This window comes from Emys orbicularis, chromosome 10 (genome assembly GCF_028017835.1).
Source record: "Emys orbicularis isolate rEmyOrb1 chromosome 10, rEmyOrb1.hap1, whole genome shotgun sequence".
NCBI lineage: Eukaryota > Metazoa > Chordata > Testudines > Emydidae > Emys > Emys orbicularis.
The window spans coordinates 12,918,399-12,943,807 of NC_088692.1; the positions used below are offsets into that span (position 1 = coordinate 12,918,399).

General features: G+C 39.6%; 2 protein-coding genes across 2 annotated transcripts in view; one reads left to right on the forward strand and one right to left on the reverse strand.

The window, feature by feature from the left end:
- The window catches only part of C10H7orf50 (chromosome 10 C7orf50 homolog), a 209,526-nt gene that overhangs the window by 29,608 nt on the left and 154,509 nt on the right, over positions 1-25,409 (forward strand). The gene's annotated exons all lie outside the window — the stretch shown is intronic.
- GPER1 (G protein-coupled estrogen receptor 1) lies at positions 5,866-6,942 on the reverse strand. The gene has a single exon (XM_065412786.1). It carries the CDS (start codon positions 6,940-6,942, stop codon positions 5,866-5,868), a length of 1,077 nt encoding a protein of 358 aa, XP_065268858.1.

The window sequence follows — 25,409 nt, forward strand, 5'->3', positions numbered from 1 at the left end:
AGGGTGGATGTAGTCCACTCCCAATAATAGATGAGGAGGTGTCAATTCCAGGAGAGGAAAAGCTGCTTCTGTAATGAGCCAGCCACTCCCAGTCCCTATTCAAGCCCAGATTAATGGTATTAAATTTGCAAATGAATTTTAGTTCTGCTGTTTCTCTTTGAAGTCACTTCCCCAGGTGGGTATTGTAGTTTTAAGAATGCTTGATAAAGATCTTGTAGGTGTTTGTCTCTGTCTGAGGGGTTGGAGCAAATTTGGTTGTATCTTAGGGCTTGGCTGTAGACAATGGATCGTGTGATGTGTCTTGGATGGAAGCTGGAGGCATGTAGGTACGTATAGCGGTCAGTAGGTTTCCGGTATAGGGTGGTGTTTATGTGACCATCATTTATTTGCACTGTAGTGTCCAGGAAGTGGATCTCTTGTGTGGACTGGTCCAGGCTGAGATTGATGGTGGGGTGGAAATTGTTGAAGTCCAGGTGGAATTCTTCAAGGGCCTCCTTTCCGTGGGTCCATATGATGAAGATGTCATCAATGTAGCGCAAGTAGAGGAGGGGCACTAGGGGACGAGAGCTGAGGAAGCGTTGTTCTAAGCCAGCCATAAAAATGTTGGCATACTGTGGGGCAACCGAATTTGCTCCAACCCCTCAGACAGAGACAAACACCTACAAGATCTTTATCAAGCATTCTTAAAACTACAATACCCACCTGGGGAAGTGACTTCAAAGAGAAACAGCAGAACTAAAATTCATTTGCAAATTTAATACCATTAATCTGGGCTTGAATAGGGACTGGGAGTGGCTGGCTCATTACAGAAGCAGCTTTTCCTCTCCTGGAATTGACACCTCCTCATCTATTATTGGGAGTGGACTACATCCACCCTGATTGAATTGGCCCTGTCAACACTGGTTCTCCACTTGCAAAGTAACTCCCTTCTCTCCATGTGTCAGTATATAATGCCTGCATTTGTAACTTTCACTCTATGCATCTGAAGAAGTGAGGTTTTTACCCACGAAAACTTAGGCCCAAATAAATCTGTTAGTCTTTAAGGTGCCACCAGACTCCTTGTTGTTTTTGTAGATACAGACTAACACGGCTACCCCCTGATAAGAGACAGGCTTGTTAATGTAAGATGGGATTTTCAAAAGCCCGTACATGATTTAGGAGCACAAGTCTCATTGATTTTTTTCTGTGGGACTTGCGCCTAATTTATTGGGAACTTTTGAAATAATACCCTTAGTGGTAATACTGTATTTTTCTCATGTCTCCAGACACTTCGTATAGGCCCCAATATAGCAAGGTATTTAAGCACCTGTAATGTACATAGATTTTATATACAGTTTTTTGTGCAGTATCCATCTAGCATTTTAGCAATGCCTATGTGAAGTCCTTTCCTAAGATTAAATTATTTAGAATTTTGAGTGGTTACCTTTGAAATTACATTTTAAATTTTTAAATTTGATTTTTGATCATTTATACTCATTATGTTGGAACATCCTTTATTTTTTACAGTGGAAATCTAATTATTCAAAGTACTTTCTGGAATGCATTTACATTTATAAAAAGCATTAATTAAAATTAAATTTAATCATTCTTAGAAATAGTTGCTAATGAGATTAATTTAGATTAAAGCAAAACTGTTTTTTGACAAAAGATAGATCTGTCCAGCGACACAAAACATTGTTTGTTGCTCCTCACACAATTGGCAATACAAATATTGCAGTTAGAATATGGGTTTAGTTTAAAATAATGATGTTTTAATATTGTTTTGTAACTTTAAATTGTTTCTAAAGTCTCTAGAATCTTGCTGCAGGTAAAAGTTCCATTCAAAATCAATAGCAGATGTAAAATACTGATAACTTTATTTTTGGTTCCTGCTATACGGGAGACCCGAATTTGAGTCCTAAACCCAGTCTCTCTTTCAAGGAGATGAAGATTAGTAGGGGGAGTGAACTGGAAGTGAGGAGGAGGCATGTTTTCTTAAATGATGTAGTGTTTGGAACAGCATTAATGGTCTCCAGTGGGAGATTTGACCTACCTTCCTTGGCTAAAGAGTAGGTCATTGTATTGTGGGACTCAAAGGCGATGTTGAGGAAGAAAATGGGAGAGCAACCCAGAGTACCCCTTTTCTCCCCCACAAAAGCACTTTATATTTAATGATCAGCACACCTTCCAAGTTAAAAGAAGGGCAGGGGGAAACCTGCTTTGGCAAATTATTGTCCTTTCTGTAAATGTATGAACTCCTGAGACAAGTTGATCCCATATGTGATGGTGTTAGCGCTGTATTATCGCCTAGGCCGACAAGGCCTAGGCCTAAGCCAGCAAATTTGCAGTGGCGGCAAATTTATAATAGCATCATTTTTGTGATTGTGGCATCAGTGACGCCGCGATTCTACCAATCATAGTGCATATTGAAACCACCAATGATGGCGCGACGCCATTTAGTAAACATACTCGCGAGAATCCTAAATGTTAATAATATGACCAGAAGGAAGAAATTAAGCGGTTCTCAGTTAAAAAAAAAAAAATGCTATACAAAAGAAAGAAAGGGAAAATGAAATGATAGCAAAAATGCGCAAAATAGATTCCTTTGTTGTATCAGTTAGAGCCAACAGTGAGACAGAAAAAATAGTTGAAAGTAGTAGTGAAGTAAAAAGTGAAAATATTGGTGTTGATATTGAAAATATTGATGTTTAATAAGTTCATATGGGGCCGGGGGCGACAATTATTTCAGGGCCTAGGGGCGGCAAAATCATTAATCCGCCACTGGATGGTGTGGGTGGATTATGTTTAATTGCAGCTGTAGATGATAAAGTAAACATAGAAGTTGAATGGCATTTATGTGAATGTTACTTCATTTACATGAATTTAAAAAACAGAAGATAGAGAAGTGGTGGGAGGAGGTGAGCTTTTTCTGCACCCTAGCAGAGGACTTTATTTAGTGAGTAATTGAAGAACTATAGCTAGGATTTCAAGAAGAACATAATTATACTCAAAGCTAAAATGTGTAGGCAGCAGGAAACTTCTTTTCTTCATCCTGGTAAGGCATACTTGTAATTTTGGGTCTAAATGTGGTATATTATGTCAGTAAGAGGAATTGCATATTTTGTAATTCCTGACATTACACATTGTTTTTTCACTCTGTAACAATCTAACCTGCCTAGATATTTCTAGGTGTCATTGTGGTATCTGAACGTTAACAATAGCTGACTACAAAAGGTTTTCAGAGTTTTGAAGAGGCAGTGTCAAAAATTACTGATTTCCAAAGTTAGACATTTATCATGTATAGAACATTCAAGGACTTGGGACTGGGTGAGTAAATAGTATGTGATTGTGATCTCCCAATATGTTTTACATGTAGAAACAGCTAATTGCACAGGAAGGGGAGCTCTGCTAATATTTGCTACCATGGTAGATCTTTGAACATAAATGCTTTCTCTTTTTTGTATAATCTGTTCGTGCTGATGAAAAGGCCTTCTTCCAACACATAGATCCAACAGATATAATTACAATCCATGAATAACAAGAAACAACATTCCTTTGGGTCTCCAAAACCAGAATAGGCAATCCTCTTGTGAGTTTAAATAAAATAAAATCACTGATCTATGGTATTATTTTTTGGTTTGGGTTGGGATTTTTTTTGACTACAGATAAGATATTTTGGTAATTTTGACACTTGCCAGGAACAATCCAGGATTTTTGTACATGCATGAGTGGTGGCTGACTTATCATTTGCAGTGCTTACCTGAGAGAAGAATCCATTCCTTTGATTCTATGTCAGTTGAAATGCCAATCTTTCCATGATGAAGTTAATATACACTGACAAATCAGTAGCTGGTGAATAATGTTGGTTAATTACAGAGATGAAAGTGGGTGGGAAAAGGACAAAATACCACATGTTAGATAGCAGAAATATGGGAGATTTGTTGCTAAGTGTTGTATAGCAACTCATTCTACACGTACAAGGCATGATAAAGCAGACGTCCTCCCTGAGAGGAGAGGGATTCACACTCCCACGGGAAAGATGTGCAAAAGTGAAATTGTTCCTTAGATGCTGTGGATGATGAAAATATGCAAACAACACCAGAACAAACAGGTATAGGAAACACCAACATACAGTTTTCATGTAAATCAATTTGAGGAATATCTGTCTAGCTAAATGTGTCGTTAATCCACGCATCAACCAGTTGTACCTAGGCACGTATTGGTCAAGTCCTTTGTGACTGCAGCTTCCATTAAGAAACTCAAGTATTTCAGAAGAAATGTAATTTCATGAGAAATGTTCTTTAAAATGATCTAAAAAACCCTTGTTCGTATGTCATAACCATGCTCATGTAGAATACACGAGAAGTAGGAATGAAGGGCTCTTATCTCAGTTTGGAGAGATTTGCGTGCGTAACTGCCTGAACGTAGAGAGGAGATCGTATACGTGTAGTAAGTCTTCTGTGCATTTCAGAGACATAACAAGTAATATTTCAGTGCTGCTCTGATTTAATGTTTGAGTTTTTTTTAGTGGTCGTAAGGTGATCTTTAAGACTTGATAGGCTTTGCAGTAACCTGTTACATGCCATATGCCAGGTCATCTGAGTTCAAAGCTCAGTTATTAGTTTCCAGGCTGGCAGAATTTGGAAAAGTTCCGCGCCCCCCCCTCCCCGCAATCCACTGCATAACTCTAAGATTTTATTTCTTGATATGACTTTTCTGTGAAGGAGAAAATCCACAAAGAAGCCAGCAGGTATCTAATATCCAGAAAGGCCAGTGGATTTGGAAAAAGACCTGATGGCTCATCATTTTCTCAGTTGCAGAAATTGTGTGATTCCAAAAATAATGAGGCTTCCAACATTTTAATGAGCGTTTCTTACACTGTCATTTTTTGCAGAAGGCAAGTTAAAAAAAAAAAAAAAAAAAAAAAAAAACAATATTCCATTCTTACAACCAAGACAGATATTGTTACAATATTAAATTTTAAATGTGGTGACTGACGTAAGTGTGTGTGTGTGTGTGTATATACATACATACATACATACACACACAAACACATTTACGTCAGTCACCACATACACACACACAAATTAAATGAAGATAGCAGTAGTTTCATTAATTAGGACACTTTAATCTGTAGTTTGTGCTTGTGACAAAAGACCCTCATTTTCCTATGGACAATATTCAAAAATAAAATGAAGCAGTAAATTTTGTTTTGATGGATTCTCTGAGCTAAGGTAATAAAGGTGAGCAGGATACTATGCATGACTTCAGATTTGATGAAGTGTTGATGTGAACATTACAAACTAGGGGAAAAAAATCTTCATCCTAGTTCTATATTACATTAAGAGAAACAAAAAAATCAATGCCTGAAATGTATGTTAGAACAGAAAGCATATCCAGCACTGTGTACAGCACAGTAGTTCTTAGCAAAGTTGTCAAATGACTATATTTGGATGGAAAATCAATAACTTTTTTCTGCACCTCCACATCAATGTGTTGTAATGAGTTTTTTCCCACTGTTGTGGCAGCTTCATTATTTAAATGGGAACACCTAGCATATGACAGCAAAGTAGCTATTCTCTGATAATTGAGTTATCTCGATTCTTCCTAGTCTGATAACGTTTTCTGATAAATTATCATTCATACATGTATAATGCAAACTAAAGGCCCCTTATTAGTCAGCTTTTAGTAATCCTGTTGATAATTAAATATAAATTTGACTAAAATGTATTCTTCCACCTTCAAGTCTTGTCATAAAAATATTTAGAGTATAAACCTTCAATACTCAGCAGGGCATTATATATACATATATTTTACTGTTAGTAGCAAGCGTTTTGTTCTATATTTGTGCAATTTTCACTTATGTTTTTATACAGCACTACTAAATTAAACTTCTGATTGCTCATTACTGTCAGGAATGACTGACTTTAGGGCAGCATGACAAAAACGACTGAACGTTGACATTTTAGTTTTCTGTTCAACATACAACCGTAATTTGTCTCTAAAAGTTTCACCTAGAAAACTGTAAATCAGAGGGTTCAAACAACTGTTAGAAAAGGCTGCTAGGTTTACAATATGTCCTGTTAGGGGATAATCATGCCGAAAAGATTGGTTGCCTGAAGAGAGAGTCTTTCCTTTCTCTTGAAGAAGCTGAACGCTAATGAAGACATTTTCAGGTAGCCAGCAGATAAAGAAAACCAGGACGACTACAAAAATCATCCGAAGAGCCTTTTGGCGCCGTAGTCGAAGACTCCTGTGTTTGTGTGCTTTTATAAGAACTCGAACAATTAATGAGTAACAAAGACCGATGATCACAAAGGGGATTATAAACCCCAAGGTTATTTCTAACCACTGGATTTCTTCTACATCTGCAAAACAAAAGTAGACCTCTCCAGTGTGCTGCAAATGTACAGCTGTAAATGGCACTAGTGCTGCAGAGATAGATGCCATCCATATGAGGCCACAGCTTAATCTAGCATGCTGCATAGTCCGAAATATATTGGACCTCATTACTTTTGCAAGTGCTATGTATCTGTCAAAACTCATCCATGTCAAAAAGAAAATGCTGCTATACATGTTGATCTGAAGGAACAGAGACATGAAAGTGCAAATTATAGTGATATCATAATACTTTTCATCAAGATTAAAAACCTCAATGAGGGAGTCAGCAACTAAAATCAAATCAGCTACTGCAAGATTTATGAAGTACAGGTCAGGAATAGTCATCTTTTCCCGAAAACTTATGTTCACAACTAAAATCAGAATGTTTCCCACAAAGCCAATAGGGAAAAGGAAAATAGTGTAAAGGCATGATAAGAAAAGCCCAATAATGTATTGTTGGTGTTCTTCTGATTTATCAGCCAAGATAGAAGACATGCTTTCATTACATAAATGTGATCCATTTAGTTCAAAAGATGTGCTGTTACAAATAAATGGTGATACTGCTCCTGTGTAAGATTCCATGGTTAGGATCTCTGCTGGAAAGATTACATCGGTATTCACGCTTTGACTTTCAGTGCCAAAATGGTTAAATTGTTGGGATTTCCAAAGAGGTTACAGCAAGCATTTTAAGGATTTTGAAAGAGGTTTACTTTTTTTGTATAAAATGTTTAAACTGTTTGGAAATGGAATGGAAGCCAAACCAATTAGGCTTGAAATTGGCTGAAATTTATCAGTTACAGAAAAGTAAACTGTTTAAGAAATTTGCTATTTGTAAGATGCCATGCACAAAGCAAATGAGAAAATTAATGTTTCAGATCGAGCAGGACCTTTCTGAACTTTATGGTCATTGAATTGCACATACACAAATGTTTCTTCACAAATGTTCCTTCTTGCAGATTGGAAAATGGTAGAATTTTAGGTTCGTTGATTCCTTTTAACAATTACTGAATATCCTTGGACCTGCAATTAGTAAATGAAAAATTATTAAACTCATGCCTAGATGATTTATTTTAACTTTTTTAAAGCTCGGGCATTCTATGGTATATGGATCGGGGGTTTACACTTATGTAGACAAGTGATTGTGTATTTAGGAACATGATGCTTGAATACATATAAACAAATGTTCAGCAAAAAAAGCATTTAATGTTCATGAGAGAGAGAGAGATTATTAGGAGCAACCTGATCAAACATTGTGTGCTAATCAGGAACTCTTAACACTGATAAATATGAGAGGGGGATAAATCAGTGAAGTTGACCCATTAATCTCTGGAGTAGAAGAGAGGAACTTTCCTATGTATCATATTCTTTGTTTTCCTAGTCAAATAGCAAGCTTATTAAGTAGCATAGGCTTTGGCTGCAAAAATGTTAGAAAAAATCTAGACAGATGAAATGCCCTTGGAACCTTCTGCTTGCAGAGAAAGAGACAGAAGGAAAAGACATTTTTTAAAAACTAAGAGATAATGTGAATTTGTATTAATTTACACCATCTTCATGTTTAACCTTATTTTCTTTGCAATAAATTATACTGCATTAATTTCCATAATGGGAATGGCGTTGAAAACAACACACCAAAGTGAAAAATAAGAACTTTATAAACGTAAATTTATGTAAACTTGAAATCTTGGCAAAAGTTTCCAAGTTAAAAAAAAAAAAAAAGAGGCAAGAAAATGGTAAATTTAAATATTTTTATAGTTGATTTTATATAATTTTGTTTTAAAAATAATAAACCTGTTAGTAATAAGATGAATACATTCTATTCTGTACTATAAAAGTGAAAATGTATACCTGTAGAACACATGCAAAGATATGCTTGGATAAATGCATGAATTAATAGATGCGTTATCTTTTTATTATTTTAAAATCTTAGTGATTTAAAATACTGGTGGTGCACATTCCCAGGAGAGAAAAAGATCAGGCTATTAGAACTGGACAGAATTAAAATATCTTCTATGAAATTTATTTTTTGGCTTAATAACTTAAAAATCATTCCAGCTATTGCTAGTAATTAGCAGGATATATTTTGAGGCATTATTGCAATGCAAGTCTTTGTTCATACAAAGTATCAGAGGGGTAGCCGTGTTAGTCTGAATCTGTAAAAAGCAACAGAGGGTCCTGTGGCACCTTTAAGACTAACAGAAGTATTGGGAGCATAAGCTTTCGTGGGTAAGAACCTCACTTCTTCAGATGCCTTGTTCATACAAAAGCATTTTTATGAAATTTTGCTTATCAGAGGTCATTTTGATTTTTCAATTAGAGATCTAAACATGCCATGTATATTTGAATTGTTGCCTTTTTCTGAAATATTCGTAATAGAAACAATTTTTGTTCTTGAATGAGATGATAAACTGCTTCAGATGCAATGAAGGGGAAATTAATATTTTAAAAAATTAATGTTTCAGAAAGGTAGATCTGTAAAGATAATCTAACTATGCATAAAAGTCCACCAAAAACCAAACCAATACCTTCAACGATTAGATTGTTTGTAGCTATGTAAAGTGTTAGAATTTACCTTTTAATTCCTGTGTGTCCATCCATAGTCATTTGTTCGGATCTGATTTTCTTCCAAACACCATAAGGCTGGTTTATATTCAGATACACTGTTAGTGGATATGTTAATTTCAGCTATACCAGCAGTCAAAACTTTTAATGTTATTTAGGTGATACCAAGCTGCACTGAATGTCACCTGCTGAACAATTCAGTAACAAAAAATCCATATAAAATCATATTCTGTTAAACATCCTAAATAAATGACTGTCATTGTTTTGCCGCTAATGCAGATCTTCCTGCAGATCCTTGGTAATAAAAGATGGCTTTATAGATTCCCAGGGTCGTTCTAATTTGTGTTCATTTGAAGTGTGGTGTTGAACAGGCTTCCTTTTAAGGCTAGAATTAACCCCATTTCTGCTGGTTCCTTTTCTTTACCAGAACTAGACATTAATCTTTTCCCTCATATCTATCAACTATCTTTACGATGCTTAATATAGCTTTCATTTTACCCTTCCTTTGTTTTTGAGGGAGGATAAAATTGTAGATTCAAATGAGCACCAGTTCAAAGATTAATTTTGAGTAGCAACTAAACATATTTTACTGTGTATCTATAGCAATAGTTCAGTTTATCTAAGAGTTTAAAAGACTTTCACAGTCCAAAGAGAAATATTAGAACTTTAGAAAAATAGTAGTTTAGTTAATGAATGATCTGAAAACTTGACTAAAATTTTCCTATCCTCTTTGAGAGTCCTATTTCTCTGTTAATCCCTTGCATTTCGTGTATCCTCAACTTGACTCTGCTTAGTTGTTGTGCTCAAAACCACCTGTATGAAATAAGCTTAATGATGCAGTTGATTTGGAGAATCAGTCTTGCTTCCAAACCCCACTATGGCAGGTGAAGTTTTGCATTTCATCTCCAGGGGCAGAGAACTAGCTGACAATTGCACAAACACCACCTGCTGGTTGTCAGAATTGTTCTGTCATAACTGGAAAAAGTCTTAGAACATTCTAAAACGAGATACATGTTTTAAACCCTTATTTCTCATTTGAAAGAACAAAACTAAAGTTCATATGCACAATGTTCAGAGCTTTTTGTTTTACTTCTCTTTTTATATTTATGGTCTGACTTTTATTGTAAAATGCCACTCATTGCTCAACTTCTATACAGTATTCTGTAGCTACTCTCCTAAGGTAGGCTGCAGAAGGTCTTGTTAAGCATGTATCCTCGTGTTCAGGATTTTCAAAGGGATTTCAAATTACAGGTTCAACTTGGGATAGAAGTAGTCAGCCTGTTGCCTTTTTTACATGTTTACAAAACATTGTTAAAATTCCCTGAGTTGTTTTGGTGTCTTTTTTTATTTTTTTATTTTAAGTATCAGAGGAAAGAGATTCGTTTTCTTGTGTAAAACTTGAGTAAAAGGGCTTTGCACAGAGAAGATAAGTGGATGATGGGCATTTCTTAGCCCCGTTGCAGCAAAAATGCTGCCTCCCTGTGATGTGATCAGTTATAGAGGGGACAGCGTCACCAAAATAAAGCTTCTGTTTAAGATGCTTGTTTTCCAAGTTCCAAACATCAGTTGGCTTTATATTAAAATACATAATCTTGTACAAAGTACTAATTCTTTTGGCATTTTGGATAAAACAAACTTTTTTTTTTTAAATGGCCAAGATATTTTCTTTGAAACTCGCCATTAAGTAGCTTTTTTTCATAAAGCAGAAAAAAGTCAAACACAGCATTATTTTATTATAGTTTTATGAGTTCTATATTCATTACAAATTTTTTTGTAGTCTGAAGGGGTCATACTCTACTGAAGTTTCTCTGAACTTTTCTTAAAAAAAAAAAAAAAAGATTGAAAACATATTCATATCATATTCAAAAACGTAGATTTGTTTGTCCAGCTATAACATCAATGTTATTGATTAATCCAGTGGCATCTTTAGCATTCAGCCTTGTCATGGTAAAAAGGGATATAAAATGGTTCAAACAAATTTTAGTGGCTGTTGAACATTGTACACCTTCTATCTCCTTAGCTTTGCTGATATTCCAGACACATTTGATAGTAAAGGGTATCTTAACAACCCATATTAAATGACAGTCATGCTATTATTGCAGTTTATGGTACCTCCTGACGTACGTCATCAACTTTATTGTTGCTAAGAATGCACTTGATAATCACTGGTATTCTGTCTAGGGATATGTGAGACTGAGAAGAGAAGTAGTTACTTAATTGTGATTTTTTTACAAGAGGCTTATTTGTGACTATATAACAATTGAGTGTTTTGATTTTTCAGTCAAGTATGTAATGGCATTTAAGAATTTTATTTATTTTTAAGGTACAGGATTCAATGACTGCAATTCCTATGTGCTCTCATGTATTAGTAATAGTTTTACAGATTAAATATATGAGTAGCCATCACTCCCACATAATTTGGCAACAGCAGCCTCACCCCTATATCCCCGCCATTATGGTGTAGAAAGAGTGGGGCTTGTAATTGAGTAGGAGCCTAAGTGAGAGCAGGGCAAGGAGGAATCCAAGCAGTGCAGCCCACCTTCCATGCTACCAGCAAAGCAGCCTCCCCTGCTGGCTGCAGATTGCGGAGGAGCCTGCTAGAGCTTCTCAGGGGTGTATGAGGTGAAGGCTGCTAGAATCTGCCAAGAGAAGTATGAGGGCTGGTCTTCACTATGGGGAGATTGATGCTGCTGCAATCGATGCAATGGGGGTTGATGTAGTGGGTCTAGTGAAGACCCGCTAAATTGATGGCAGAGCACTTTCTGGTCGACCCTGGTACCCCAGCTCCCTGAGAAGATTAAGGTAAGTTGACAGAAGAGCATCTCCCGTCGACACAGCACAAGGAAGACACCGGGGTAAGTCGACCTAAGCTATGTCAACTCCAGCTACGTTATTCACATAGCTGGAGTAGCATAACTTAGATTGACTGACCCCCATAGTGAAGACAAGCCCTGAGACAGCACTGGGAGGTGCGCAGTAGTTGAGCCTTGGAGGACAGGACTGGGCTAGGTGCTGGAGCATTCCCAGATGGTAAGGGAAGCTGTACCCAGTGGAAAGAGGAGCAAAACTGAGGGAGAGATATGATTGCTCTCTATCAATATATCAGAGGGATAAATACCAGGGAGGGAGAGGAACTATTTAAGCTCAGTACCAGTGTGGACACAGAACAAATGGATATAAGCTGGCCATCAGGAAGTTTAGACTTGAAATTAGATGAAGGTTTGTAATCATCAGAGGAGTGAAGTTCTGGAACAGCCTTCCATGGGGAGCAGTGGGGGCAAAAGACATAGCTGGCTTAAAGACTAAGCTTGACAAGTTTATGGAGGGGCTGGTATGATGGGATAGCCTAATTTTTGGCAATTAATTGATCTTTGACTATTAGCGGTAAATACGCCCAATGGCCTGTGATGGGATGTTAGATGGGGTGGGATCTGAGTTACTACAGATAATTCTTTCCTGCGTGTCTGGCTGGTGAGTCTTGCCCACATGCTCAGGGTTTAGCCGATCGCCATATTTGGGGTCGGGAAGGAATTTTCCTCCATGGCAGATTGGCAGAGGCCCTGGGGTTTTTTTCGCCTTCCTCTGCAGCGTGGGGCACAGGTCACTTGCTGGAGGATTCTCTGCACCTTGAAGTCTTTAAACCATGATTCAGTAGCTCAGACATAGGTTAGGGGTTTATTACAGGAGTGGGTGGGTGAGATTCTGTGGGCTGCGTTGTGCAGGAGGTCAGACTAGACAATCATAATGGTCCCTTCTGACCTTAAAGTCTATGAGTCTGAGTCTAAAACTGTGAAGTAAATATAAAAGTAACATCTCCATATACAGAAAAATTGGCATTGATAATAGTGTTCTATAACTTTGCTGAAATTAACAAAGTGTAAATCTGTAGAAAATATAAAGTAGGATGTTTATCTTTCTGATATAATTGAAATGTATAAGCAGAGTACGTAGTTTATTTTTGGATGTAGATTGTTCTCTTCTTCCCCAAATTCTCTCCCCCCCCCCCCAATCTTTTTCCTGACAAACACTACTTTTATCTTCTTTTTTTAAAAAAACCCTTAGGTGACATCCTTTCTCTTTGGACCCACTCCCCACCCTTTCCCCAACCCCAGGCAGTCTCTGGTGATTTCCCCCAGTTACTAACCATGATTGTGATCTGAGTTGGAGTGGGTAGCTGTTTTCCATGCCTCTTGGAAGTATTGAAAGCCTCTAATAGCGTGTATTTTATGGACCAGCTTTTTCCAGAATTATTGGCAAGCGAATGCATTTCTCTTATTAGCAGTTTTAAAAAATTGAATCTGTTCTCAAATGGAGACCATCTGGATCACTGGTAAATTATCTTTGTAAAAACTTCATTTTTGTTCAATTGTGTTACAAAAAACTGGGTTTAGTATCCCAGATTTTAAAACTTCAAGAAAAAAGACACAAAACATTAAAACTCTGTAACTAATCATCCATCTTTCACATTGCAATCAGTATAAAAGTAGAATAAGAAATTAAAAAACTAAACCAATCCACTGTGCAAAGAAACAGCAGTGCTTTCTGGAAATCCCAATTGAGCCTGGCAGCCTTTGCTGGATACATCAGTCTCATTTCTCAGACATGTCCCAGGTATGTGGACATGTGTCCACATAAAACCCACCAATACCATTGGCATTAATTGGCCCCATCGTTGGCCAATCAGTGCCTAAAACTAAGGAATCAAGGCTAAAACCTATCCTTTCACCCCAAGAAGTGATCGTTGCAGGTCAGGTTTAGTTTTATTGGTGGGACATTGTGGGGAAATCTTTGTTGTTAGTGTCTGAGGTGTATATGTTCTGTGACTATATAGAGGGCTTCAGGGCTCATCCTTGCTACCTTGTTAGCTTGTGGTGTAACTCAAGTTTTGCCTCCAACACAACTCATGCCCAGATTTAAAAATCTCTAAACTAAATTAAGTGGTACTTTTTGATCTAGCTATTCCATCAATTGGTGTGATCTGAAGTTCCAGTGCTGCTGACTTTAGCAATGCAACAGGGGATGCAGCATCTTGAATCAGTCAACTGTTAATCCAATCACTTTGTGCTTTGGTCCAGTGGTGTTTTGCATGTGATCACTCTCACTTGAGCTAGGCTAGTTTGAGTTGAGTAACTCACATGTACTAATTTGAGCTAAATGTTGCAGTGAAGGCAAGTCCTTAGTCTCTAGAGCTGCCATTCCAATGTATTTCATCAGCACTAAAATTCACACCCAACTTCCCCAGCAATCAGCAGCCTAGATCACTTGCATTACAATGAAAGACACAGGCTTTTTCCAGAGCAAACTGGGTGCCTAGGAGCATATGTACACATTTCACATAATATTCACCCTTGGCTTTTTTTAACTAATGCCATTGGTTAATTTATGGTGATATGGCCAGAAATAAAGGTGGACTATTTCTCAGCAAATTAGGTGAGCCTGGCAGGAGAAAGGGTGGTTAACAGAGCTATTGCTGGTAAGGGAAGGAAAGTGCACACTAGTCTTTTGGTAAATAGCCTTTACCCCACACCTGTTAGTGATAACTTTAAAAACCATAACCATATAAACCTTAGCCGAAGTTTCTTCACCCCCCTTGGCTGTTCCTTCTTGTTCCTTCTTGCCCAAAGAGACACTCCCACCCCCTTATATCCTGTTTGGAACTAAATGGACCTTCCTGCTATCATGTCCCAGCAGTGATTACCCTGAATCTTAAGGGAAGCTTTGAGCACCTGATCCTAGGATGACATCTATATTCCAATAAGGGGTTTTAGTCCACCACCCTATTACATACCTTCCAGCCCCTCCCTGGTATGCTCACCTTCATTTTCTCCTGTTCAACCCATGCGGGACCCAATTCCCAGTCTCATGTTGCTGCCACTAAACCTAGTCGCCTCACTGCCTATGGTGTTTTCCTTGTCATGACCATTATCAAGGGCCCAGGACATGCCCTGGATTCCAGGGAAATGCTTTAGTCTCCCCGCCTGACAAGGCCATGGTGATGAGGGGGACAGAGTCAATTCATATGACTCCCAAATAGGGAAACAAAAGTCATGGGCTCTGTCCAGGAATCCCATGCTGACACAAGTGATCTAATAGGTTCTGCTGCCTGTAGTATCTCATTCTTGACTAAGATCTCCTAACTTATGTTTGGTCGCTCCCAAGTCTCTTAGGTCTTGTACTGTCCCCCTTCTAGTTGTATTGGCACTCTGTTCCTGTCAGAAGGCCGGTCCTTATGGCTTTAGTGAGACCACATAGGTCCATGTAGTCACGCTCCAGAAACAGCAGGACTTTTTATATGTGTAAGTTGGCCACCCTGGAAATGGACAGTAGGTCAAATGTGTTGGATTTTTACTGGATTCTGGGCAAGCATCTTTTTTGGTTGCTCCCTTGTTCTTCTATGTGGCAGTTCTACTGTCTGTCCAGCTGGATGTCCTCCTTTATTTTAGGACATGGCTGTGATTATCTCTAGTGGCTTAACCGCCAGTTAGTCCTCTTTGTGTGCCTGTACCAGGGTGCACTGACACCAGCTGTCCAAACAAGCCTTCACCCTCTCAGGCAGACTTTCCAGCACTGCTTCACTGTTATAAAATCCATCTGTTCCCTTACCATCTGGGTATTATGCCTGAGCCAATGAGTTCCCAAGCCATCAAATATTGAGCAAAGGTATGTGGCTGCACCCCTGACAGAAAGAGCTCACTTTAAAATCTCTGCTGGTAAGTCTCCTATGAGACCTCCCAGTCAGTCCAAAATAAGTCCCAATAGCCTTGTAACCTATGGCCACATGCTTGTCCAAAGCCTCGTATGAAGTTTGCACTGCCGTGTCAGAAAAAGGGGGGGCGGAGGAGGGGAGGTTAAATGTATAGTTCCTGACTCCTTGTCCCACTGAACTGCAGTAACTACCCACTCAGAAGAAACCAGGTAAGCCTCATTTGCATCTGAAACTGGTAGTTATTGGACTTCAGCCTGTGCTGATGCTGCAAGGGGACTTTCTGAACTGGCTGATGGTGTAGTTGCTGTTCTACCATTCATATAGAATTTCTTCCATTTTTCCTCTTTGTGCAGTGGGTTTTAGGGAATCCCACCTCTAGTACCAAATGTTAGTCCCTACCCTGTCCTCAGCAGAGTACACAGAACCCGCATTAGAATCCAAACTCTCCCCTTCTTGGGGTCTACCTTTATTTATAATTGTTTTTGTTTTTTGTTTTTGTTTTTTTAAAAAACCTCATCCTAAGATTCCCTCTTCCTAGAGGCTTCACCTCCAGGGCCTTCACTACCCTAGGTCTTTATTTCCCTCTTGCTCAAAGAGACACTCTCACCTCCTTTATAATCTGGATGGAGCTAAATGGATCCATCTTCCCATAAGCCTCATCACTAATTATCCTCAGTCTTAATGCTGAGCTTATAGCACCTTGAGCATTTCTGTGCTTGTGCATTGAAGTCATCAACAAAAAATCCTGCATTCCTATACACGGGCTTAATTTGCCATCCTGTTTCTCTGTCCTAATTCTGTGACTCATGAGGGTCCTGAAGTCTTCCCTTCGGTCCAGAGTTGCCTTGTATTTGAGACACTTTAACTTGTCCACTTCTCCAAAGGCTATCGTGGATAAATAGACAATCTTGGAGCTCTCCTCCTCTCTCTCAAAAGACTGCTATGTCCACAAGGGGAATGAAGGCAAAAAATCCCCTGATGGGCTCCAAGAGGGAGGATGGATGGAGGGGAGAGAATGTTCTCAGGTTAGCACTGTGTTTTTTTAAATTATGGAATAATCTACAATATATCACAGTTCTGCCAATATCACAATTTCAAGACTTTCTTCACTCTTGGGGCATATTTTACTGCTATGGCCCTTCGAATTAGCCATTATTTGTATAATACATAACTATTGTCCATCTCTAGTACACTAAATTCCAGTTGCATGGAAATACAGTTGTGAAAACAGAATGTCATTCCCTCCTGATTTTGTCTTTGGTAAAGATGCTTTTGCTGTGCTTTTGTTTATTTCCGTGCTCGTGCATTGAAGTCATCAAGAAAGCATGCTGTTCTGGCATCAGTATGTGTTAGACTTTTTGTTTTGGTTTAAGAAATTCCAACATAAACCAGTTCCTTTCATTTTAAAAACCTTGACGGTAGGTCCCAAACAACATTTTTCTTCAGATATTTGTAAGGTAGGTCTAGTCTTGGGCCAAAACCGATGGACAGTTCTTAATAAAACAAGTGAAAATGTTTCAATACTTTGCATGGGGAGGGAAGTCAGTGAGACCCATTTTCACCATGTATATCTGTTACTGGTATTTCAGGATGATTGTTGGTAGTATCTTTTCTGCAAACTTTTGTGAGATTCATTAGGATTTCCAGTATTCCAGCCTGGCATGGTTTATGAAGACAAAGTATGAATATCAAACTAATGCAGTTCTCACTAAACAACACTATCTCTGCAATATTCATCATTAGCTCGTTCTTGGGGGTTCCAATGCTTTTGTGTATCTTTAATGTGGTCCTGGAGAGAATCATAGTGTTGTAAAACAGACGGCATACAAACATTGTTACGGTTATAGTCAGCACAGCTAGATAAGCTTGAATATTCTCTCTCCGGGTTGGAGCTTCTGGTTGTGCTTCTTTAACAAAAAATAGAATAAAACAGAGTATCTGGAAAAACAATGGAATTCCAAACCCAAAGCTGAATTTAATAATCTCATATTCAGGCCATGCGAATAATGGGTCTAACTGGCAGTCTGTTTCTTTGTGGTAGTTATCTGTGCCTAGCAATGCCACCACTACCAGTGATATGCAGAAGGCACATGTTAGTACAAATCCAACACATAACATTGGACTTTGAGTTGCTTTGGTCATCAAAACAGTCCTTGGTGGGAATCTATTGAATAAAAAAGCAAGAAGCATCAAAATCAGAAGATACTGAGAATTGAAATAACTCACATTGAAAAAAAACGACAGAGCTCCACACCCTAACTGGGTTGCCATTAAATAGTCAGGTCTAGTTATGACAGTAAATGAAAAAAATATCATTACAATATTGCTGATGGTGAAATAAAAAAGAAATATGTCTAATTTTTCCAAGCCACTATGCCGCAAATAGTTCTTTATGAAGATGGTCAGGATAAATATGCCGGCTATTAAACCTGTTGGTACAAAGAAGGCAATGTAACAGTGCATAAATCTTGATATGACATTTTGAGAAACGATGAGGTCTTCTATTCTGATAGATGGGTCGAAGCTATGGCTTGGATATCTTATCCATGTCATGTTGTGAGAAATCATCCTTCTGTGTAAAGCTATTTCCTCTTTTATGAAGATTGAAACCGCAACCTAAAATGAAAGTAAAACACATCTTTAAAAATACAGTTTGTCCCTCATTCACATGTTTTTAGATTATTTATAGCCAGAAATTCCTGAGCTCTTGTTCTTCAAACCTATTTTTTCAATATAAGGTAGTCACCTTTTTATATTTTATAAACATTACCAATTTTCATGTTAGTAATTTCCAGGTAGCTTATGTAGTTTAATATTTGTAGCAAGACAAATCCTCACTGCTCTACTCTTATCTATGCTCTCCTGTCCCCTTTACTTTCCCTCCTCCCTGTTAGTCTTTGCAGAGGATGGGAAGGATTCAGTGAGCCTACACTCCTGTATGCCTTAGGCCTGGTCCACACTAACCCCCCACTTCGGACTAAGGTACGCAAATTCAGCTACTTTAATAACGTAGCTGAATTCGAAGTACCTTAGTCCGAATTTACCGCGGGTCCAGACGGTGCAGGCAGGCTCCCCCGTCGATGCCGCGTACTCCTCTCGCCGAGCTGGAGTACCGGCGTCGACGGCGAGCACTTCCGGGATCGATCCGGGATCGATTTATCGCGGCTAGACAAGACGCGATAAATCGATCCCAGAAGATCGATTGCCTGCCGCCGAACCAGGAAGTAAGTGTAGACGTACCCTTAGAGCAGGGATCTGTAGGGTGCTAGAGAAGGTGTTAGATCTGTTGCTGTGTGGCGCCAATCTTCCTCACCATCTTGCCAAAAGGTGATGCATACCATATGCAAGGCAACTGCAGCCTGTAGGCTAGATGTGTAGTCACAAGTGGCTTCATTACAGTGCTGTGGTCAAGATGAGGTTTCCATGTCTCTTGGCCCCTGCTGACCGCCTTGGAGCACAGTCTGTTGTACTCAGGCTGTGTGCTGGGAGATGCAAAGATACACAAAACATGGAGGAAAAAACTATATCATTTCCTTTGTTTTTAAGTTTTAGATTTCTTCTGTAAAGATTAGCTTTTTTCATGATTGAAGTCCATGCTGAGGAGGCCATTTAAAATTAAGGGGAATTACTGTTTGAGAACTACTCAGAAAGAAATGTCCTTTCATAGTATTAGATCTTCATCCATTAATAATATGGTCATTTTATTTTAAATACACAGAGGCCTAGATCTTGTTATGCTAAAGACTGGCAAAATTTAATTTCTCTCCCTTAAATTTTAGATTATGTTCACAGATACATTATGCTCTTATTTGTCAAGTTTCAGCCAGGAACATGTGTTTTACAGTTGTTATAAATTCCTAAAGATAGGGGTTTTTAGAGATAATGCTGACATGCTGTTAACTGTAATGGGTCTATCTCATGTTGCTCTAATAATTCTGCTACCATGCAAATTTTTCTTTTAAGCAAATAGGAGACTGTGTAGGAAAATAGTTTTGTTCAAGAGAAACTGAATGCAATAAATATGGATATATAAATTTTATAGACCACCTAAAAGCACTGTCAAAAAGGTAGTTTCTATGCACTTTGTACTGGTAAGTCAGCTGCTTTGGAAAATATGGACTTGTTTCTCATCGGGTAGGTAATTTAGTTGCAAAGGGTGAATATATAATTTTGAAACAGCTCCTTGCTGTAGATAATGAACTCAAATATTTTATTGTTTGTAATTAGCAAGTTTTAAACTTCTACTCAATCAAGTATGGTGCTAGCGCTGAAAAATAGTTTAGCATATCTACAGTTTAAAAATATTGCATGCTATTTTCTGAGCTTTTTTCTTCCACTTTCTTGGCATACAAGCATTTTAATTTTGCACTAAGTCATAGTTTTAATGTAAGTTTCTTCACTTGATTCAATTGTATGTAAAGCTGATCTGTTCAAGCAGCGTCTGTAGACAATGAATCAGAAAGTGATATGACAGCACACTGGGGTTCTTCCCTTATCTGAAGGTTCCATCGAGCCCATGTTAATGACTGGAATAATGTACCTCCAACTGTACATAAGGCTTTTTTACACGAAGGGATCTGGTGACATAAACTCTTAATATGAAGGCATTTTTTAATTGACAGACCCCCATAAAAAATTATAACCTTAACTTACGTATATTACGGAGGTAGATTTTTATTAATGTTCTTTATAGATAAAGCAAATCCTCCTAATTCTGTCTCTCTCATCTTTTTTCTTTTCTTTCCCCACCCCCTCACATTTCTGATACTTCTAATCATGCCCCAATTAGTCTGAGTTTTAATATTATTTCTATTCCAAAAGGGGTAGGGGTGTGTGTGTGTGTGTTTATATATATATATATATATATATATATATATATATATATATATATAATCTTACGACATAGAAATGATGATTGATTCTTTAGTGGTATTTGTTCCCTTAAAGGCAGTACTTGTTCTCTCCTAGACTGTTTTGCTGTTGGGAGTTCTCAGGGGGGGAGGGATAGCTCAGTGGTTTGAGCATTGGCCTGTTAAACCCAGGGTTGTGAGTTCAATCCTTGAGGGGGCCATTTAGGGATCTGGGGCAAAAATCTTTCTGGGGATTGGTCCTGCTTTGAGCAGGGGGTTGGACTAGATGACCTCCTGAGGTCCCTTCCAACCCTGATAGTCTATGATCAGACAACACCAGCGAAAAGTACCACTGCAGGAATAGTTTCTGCAAACAGAAGATCTCTGTGTTACAGATGAATAGGCAATGGGAGAAGAGCCTGCTGGGCTAAGAGGACACCTATATCACATCATCTTGCATGCTCCAAGTTTTCAACTCCAGAGCACAAGCTACAGGAAGAAGCGGATGGACAAAAGATCTTAGGTAACATTATCAGAAGCACTTAAGTGATGTAGAAACCTAAGTCCCCTTTTAAAAAGTGATTTTCAGTGGAACTTAGGCTCCTAACTCACTTAAGTGCTTTTGAAATTTTTACCTAAGATCTTGGTCCTAGTGGGGGATGGTAAAGGACATACAGAGGACAGTGAAACTGGAGGCGGGGGAAAGTCAGGAGAGATTGGAAGTTGTTTAGGGTACATAGCAGAATGGAAATGCGTACTATATTAAGTTAGCCATTTACGAGAAATTAAAGCATTGAATTTCTAGTTAACAGGACCATTTTGAAGTTAGTTGTTGAGTGGAGAGTAACTTGAGAAAACTGGAATGAAAATCTTTTCAAAGATGACCCTGAAGAGAAAATACAATTGGGTTGCTCATAAAAGACAAAAGGGTTAAATAAAATCTCTACTTCAGCAAATGTTTGTGCTAACTGATTTCTAAATATGCACCACTGAGAAGAGTGTAAAAAGTGTATAAAAAGTAGTGTTCTACTTTGAACAGTGACAATTAGGGCATGTCTACACTGCAATATTAAGTCGACCTCTGTTAGGTTGACTTATAACCGACACGTTAATTACTGCAGTGGCTGATGTCCACCCTTCTGTCGGTGGTGTGCATCCTCACTAGGAGTGTTTCCACCGTCTGAAGATGGGGAGAATGTGGGGCTGAGAGCCAGGGATCTCAACTCTGCTCAGCTCCACTCCAGGAGCCCAGCTGCCCCCTGGGCTTCTCACCTCCCCACTTCCACATGTGAAATTGACAAGACAATCAACAGCCAATGTGAAGAACATAGTGTCTATACAGACACTGCTTTGCTCTAACTACACCGACATAAGCCCTACGCTTCTCGTGGAAGTGGAGTTGTTATGTTGGTGTAGTAGGGCACTTACATCAGCAGGAGCAAGGCTGTAGTGTAGACACTAACTGCCTTATGTAGTGTAGACACTACGCTGCCTTATGTCAACCTAACTCTGTAGCGTAGACCAAGCCTTAGAAAGGCCAAAGCACAAAATGAGATTAAACTAGAAATAAATAGGATGAAATTCAATAAGGATAAATGCAAAGTACTCCACTTAGGAAGAGACAATCAATTGCACACATATAAAATGGGAAAAGACTGCCTAGGAAAGAGTACTGAGGAAACGGACCTGTGAGTTATAGTGGATCACAAGCTAAATATGAGTCAACAGTGTAACACTGTTGCGGAAGGAAAAGGGGAAAAAAAAAAGCAAACATCATTCTGGGATGTATTAGCAGAAGTGTTGTAAGCAAGACACAAGGAGTAATTCTTCCACTCTACTCTGCACTGATAAGGCCTCAACTGGAGTATTGTGTCCAGTTCTGGGCACCACATTTCAGGAAAGATGTGGATAAACTGGAGAAAATCCAGCAGAGAGCAACGAAAATGAATAAAGGTCTAGAAAACACGACCTGTGGGGAAAGATTAAAAAAAAAATTGGTTTATTTAGTCTGGAGAAGAGAAGACTGAGGAGCGGACATGATAAGTTTTCAAGTACATAAAAGGTTGTTACAAGGAGGATGGTGAAAAATTGTTCTCCTTAACCTCTGAGGATAGGACAAGAAGCAATTGGCTTAAACTGCAGCAAGGGAGGCTTAGGTTGGACATTAGGAAAAACTTCCTAACTGTCAGGGTAGTTAAGCACCGGAACAGATTGCCTAGGCAGGTTGTGGAATCTTCATCATTGGAGGTTGTTAAGAACAGCTTAAATAAACACCTGTCAGGAATGGTATAGTTATTATATAGTCCTGCCTTGATTGCAAGGGACTGGGGTAGATGACACTTGTATGGTTCTGTCTATAAATGGCAACTTCTTACTCAGTAGATGTGCTCCCTAGGTGTATCCAGAGCTATACATTCTTTCCTTCCAAATTTTGGACTATCTGAAAGCATTTATTTTAAAACAGCACTGATCAGGCTGGATGTCCTCAAACTAGATCTTTCAAACTTTATTTTGAGTGGTGGAGATGACAAGTTCAGGGTTCATGTGAATTTCAGTTCCCTGCTCAAAAGAAAGAAGCAGACAGTCTTGGATTGTCAGCACAATTTTGGTAACAAAGTTTAACTTCCATTTCCTGTGCAGCAGGAGAACAAAGTTCATGTGTTAACAGTGACTTCTTGTAGTTCCTCATGGGAGACTGTAAAGCATAAAAAAAACAAAACCCCCCCAAAAAACTAAGATAGAGAGAACCCAGAAATTGTTCCTTACAAAATCAGATGGTGCAGTGCTACTCCCTTGGCTCTGCAACTACTTCCTTATGTTGACCTGCAGTCAGGTACAACTTCTCTCAACTGTTAACTGCATGCTAGTTAGTCTGCTGCAGCACAGGGCCTGCCTGACTTGCTGCCTTTGCCCCTGTCTCTCCCTTGCTGCTTTTGTTCCTTTCTTTCTGCCAGGGAACCTCCCCAGTGGCCACGAAATACTAGTTTCCCCAATCCTTCTCCCCTTGAACATACCGAAGAAAACCCATGAGTGAAGGAAGGGGTCAAAGTAGGTCAAATTTTGGGCCTTCAAATAGGATGATATTTTTCTGTAAACACTGCTATCCTGGTATGGTAGCGCTTTAGGAATATGAATGAAAGACCTCATCCACACTACAAAGTTAGGTCGATGTAAGTCACCTTGCGTCAGCCTAGTTGTGCATGTGTCTATGCTCTAATTTGTCTGCTGCCGATGTAAGTGCTCCATTACAGCTACGCAGTAGCACCATCTCCCTGGGTGGCAATGAGCCATGGTCAACGTCCTGTGGTTGATGCATTGTGAGTATAGACACTACATGGCCTATATTGACTGTAACAATCCTCCAGCAACTGTCCCACAATGCCTGACACTAACTGCTCTGGTTACAATTGTGAGCTCCACTGCCCAGGGGTCACTGAGACTGGAAGCCACCCTCTCTCACTTTATAAATCCTTTGTATTGTTGAAATGCCATTTCCTGATTGTGCAGCTTGGCAAGCACACCTATCAGTTCTCCCTTGTGTGCAGCTGCTCAACCGACCATGACAGCTATACGATCCAGTTGTGCCCCTGCTTGAAGTCGACAGCAGGTATTGGGCCTGTGAAAAGAAGAGGCTCAGCAAACCCAGCTATGGAGTAGTCATGAAAACGGGGAAATCCATGAGCAGATTGCCTGGGGGATGCAGGCAAAGGGTTGTGACAGGAAGCAGCAGCAGTGCCATGTGAAAGCAAAGGAACTGCTGCAGCCATACCAGAAGGCCAATTGTTGATCTGGTGCTGAGCCGCAGACCCGCCGCTTTTACAACTGAGATGCATGCCATACTTGGCAGAGACCCCACCAGCACCCCACAGAGCATAGTGCACATCTGCGTGGAGGCTGTGAGACACCTGTCGTGAACAATTGGGGGGAGGAGGAGGAACAGGAGGAGAAGGATGGGGGTCATGCGACTGGGGTGTCCAGCTATGCCACCAGTGAGGATTTATTTAAGACTCCACTGCAGTCTAGTCAGTCCTGGGAGCTGAGCACGATGCAGGGGACGGAACCTCGGGTAAGTGTGTGAATGCATTCCCCAGTACAATATTTAAATATACAGATGGTGCCCGACCCCAGTGTAGCAGGACACATGTAGTGACTTTTCATTAATTTACTCATACTAGAAGACACAACAGACAGAAGTAGAGTTATCTGCTTTTCTTTTTGCTGTAGAGTTAGTTGGGGAGGGGCATGCAGAGCACTTTGTTTATGTGCACAGGGATGTCCCTTGAATCCTCCTTAGAAACTTTCGTGGAGGTGTACCCTGCAATCGTCTCCCAAAGTTTTCTAGAGCTGCCAGTCTTATTTCTTCCCCCACGGTAGGACACTTTCCCACACGAGTCTGCAATGGTTTTAGTATTACTCCTGGGGAAATTCTGCGCAACCGCAATGCAGCAGAAAAATACTCTCCCCGTACCCCTGCAGATTTCCTTTGTTTCCTTGCAGAAAATGGTTTCTGTGGGGAAGCAAAGAGAAGCTGCACCAGTACTCGCTCACACCTCCCTGGCAGCTCAGATGCGTCTGGGCAGCTGGGGGGCAAGGGAGAGGTAAATCACGGGGGGGTTGGGGATGCCCTGGCTGCCCAGGGACATTAGTCCCAACTGGTGGGGGTGGGGGGAGGGAAGGATAGTGTTCCCCCTCCACCTTCCCTGCACGGAGAAGCCAGGGCTGGGACAGATCAATCCCCAGAAACTTCCCCTGGCTGCAGGAAGCTCTGCACCACGGGGGTGGGGTGGGAGGGGTGAGGCTCAGGGCGGGGGCTGTTCCAGATCGAGGGGGTGGGTGCAGGGGGTTCCAGATGCACAAGGGTTGGGTGGACAGGGGGAGCAGCTCCCTGTACAGTGACCCCCCCTGCACCTGCAACCCACCCCCCGCATCAGGAG

What these genes read in the sequence shown, in the direction of transcription:
- GPER1 (XM_065412786.1), bottom strand. Translation starts at nt 6,942, where the DNA reads ATGGAATCTTACACAGGAGCAGTATCACCATTTATTTGTAACAGCACA.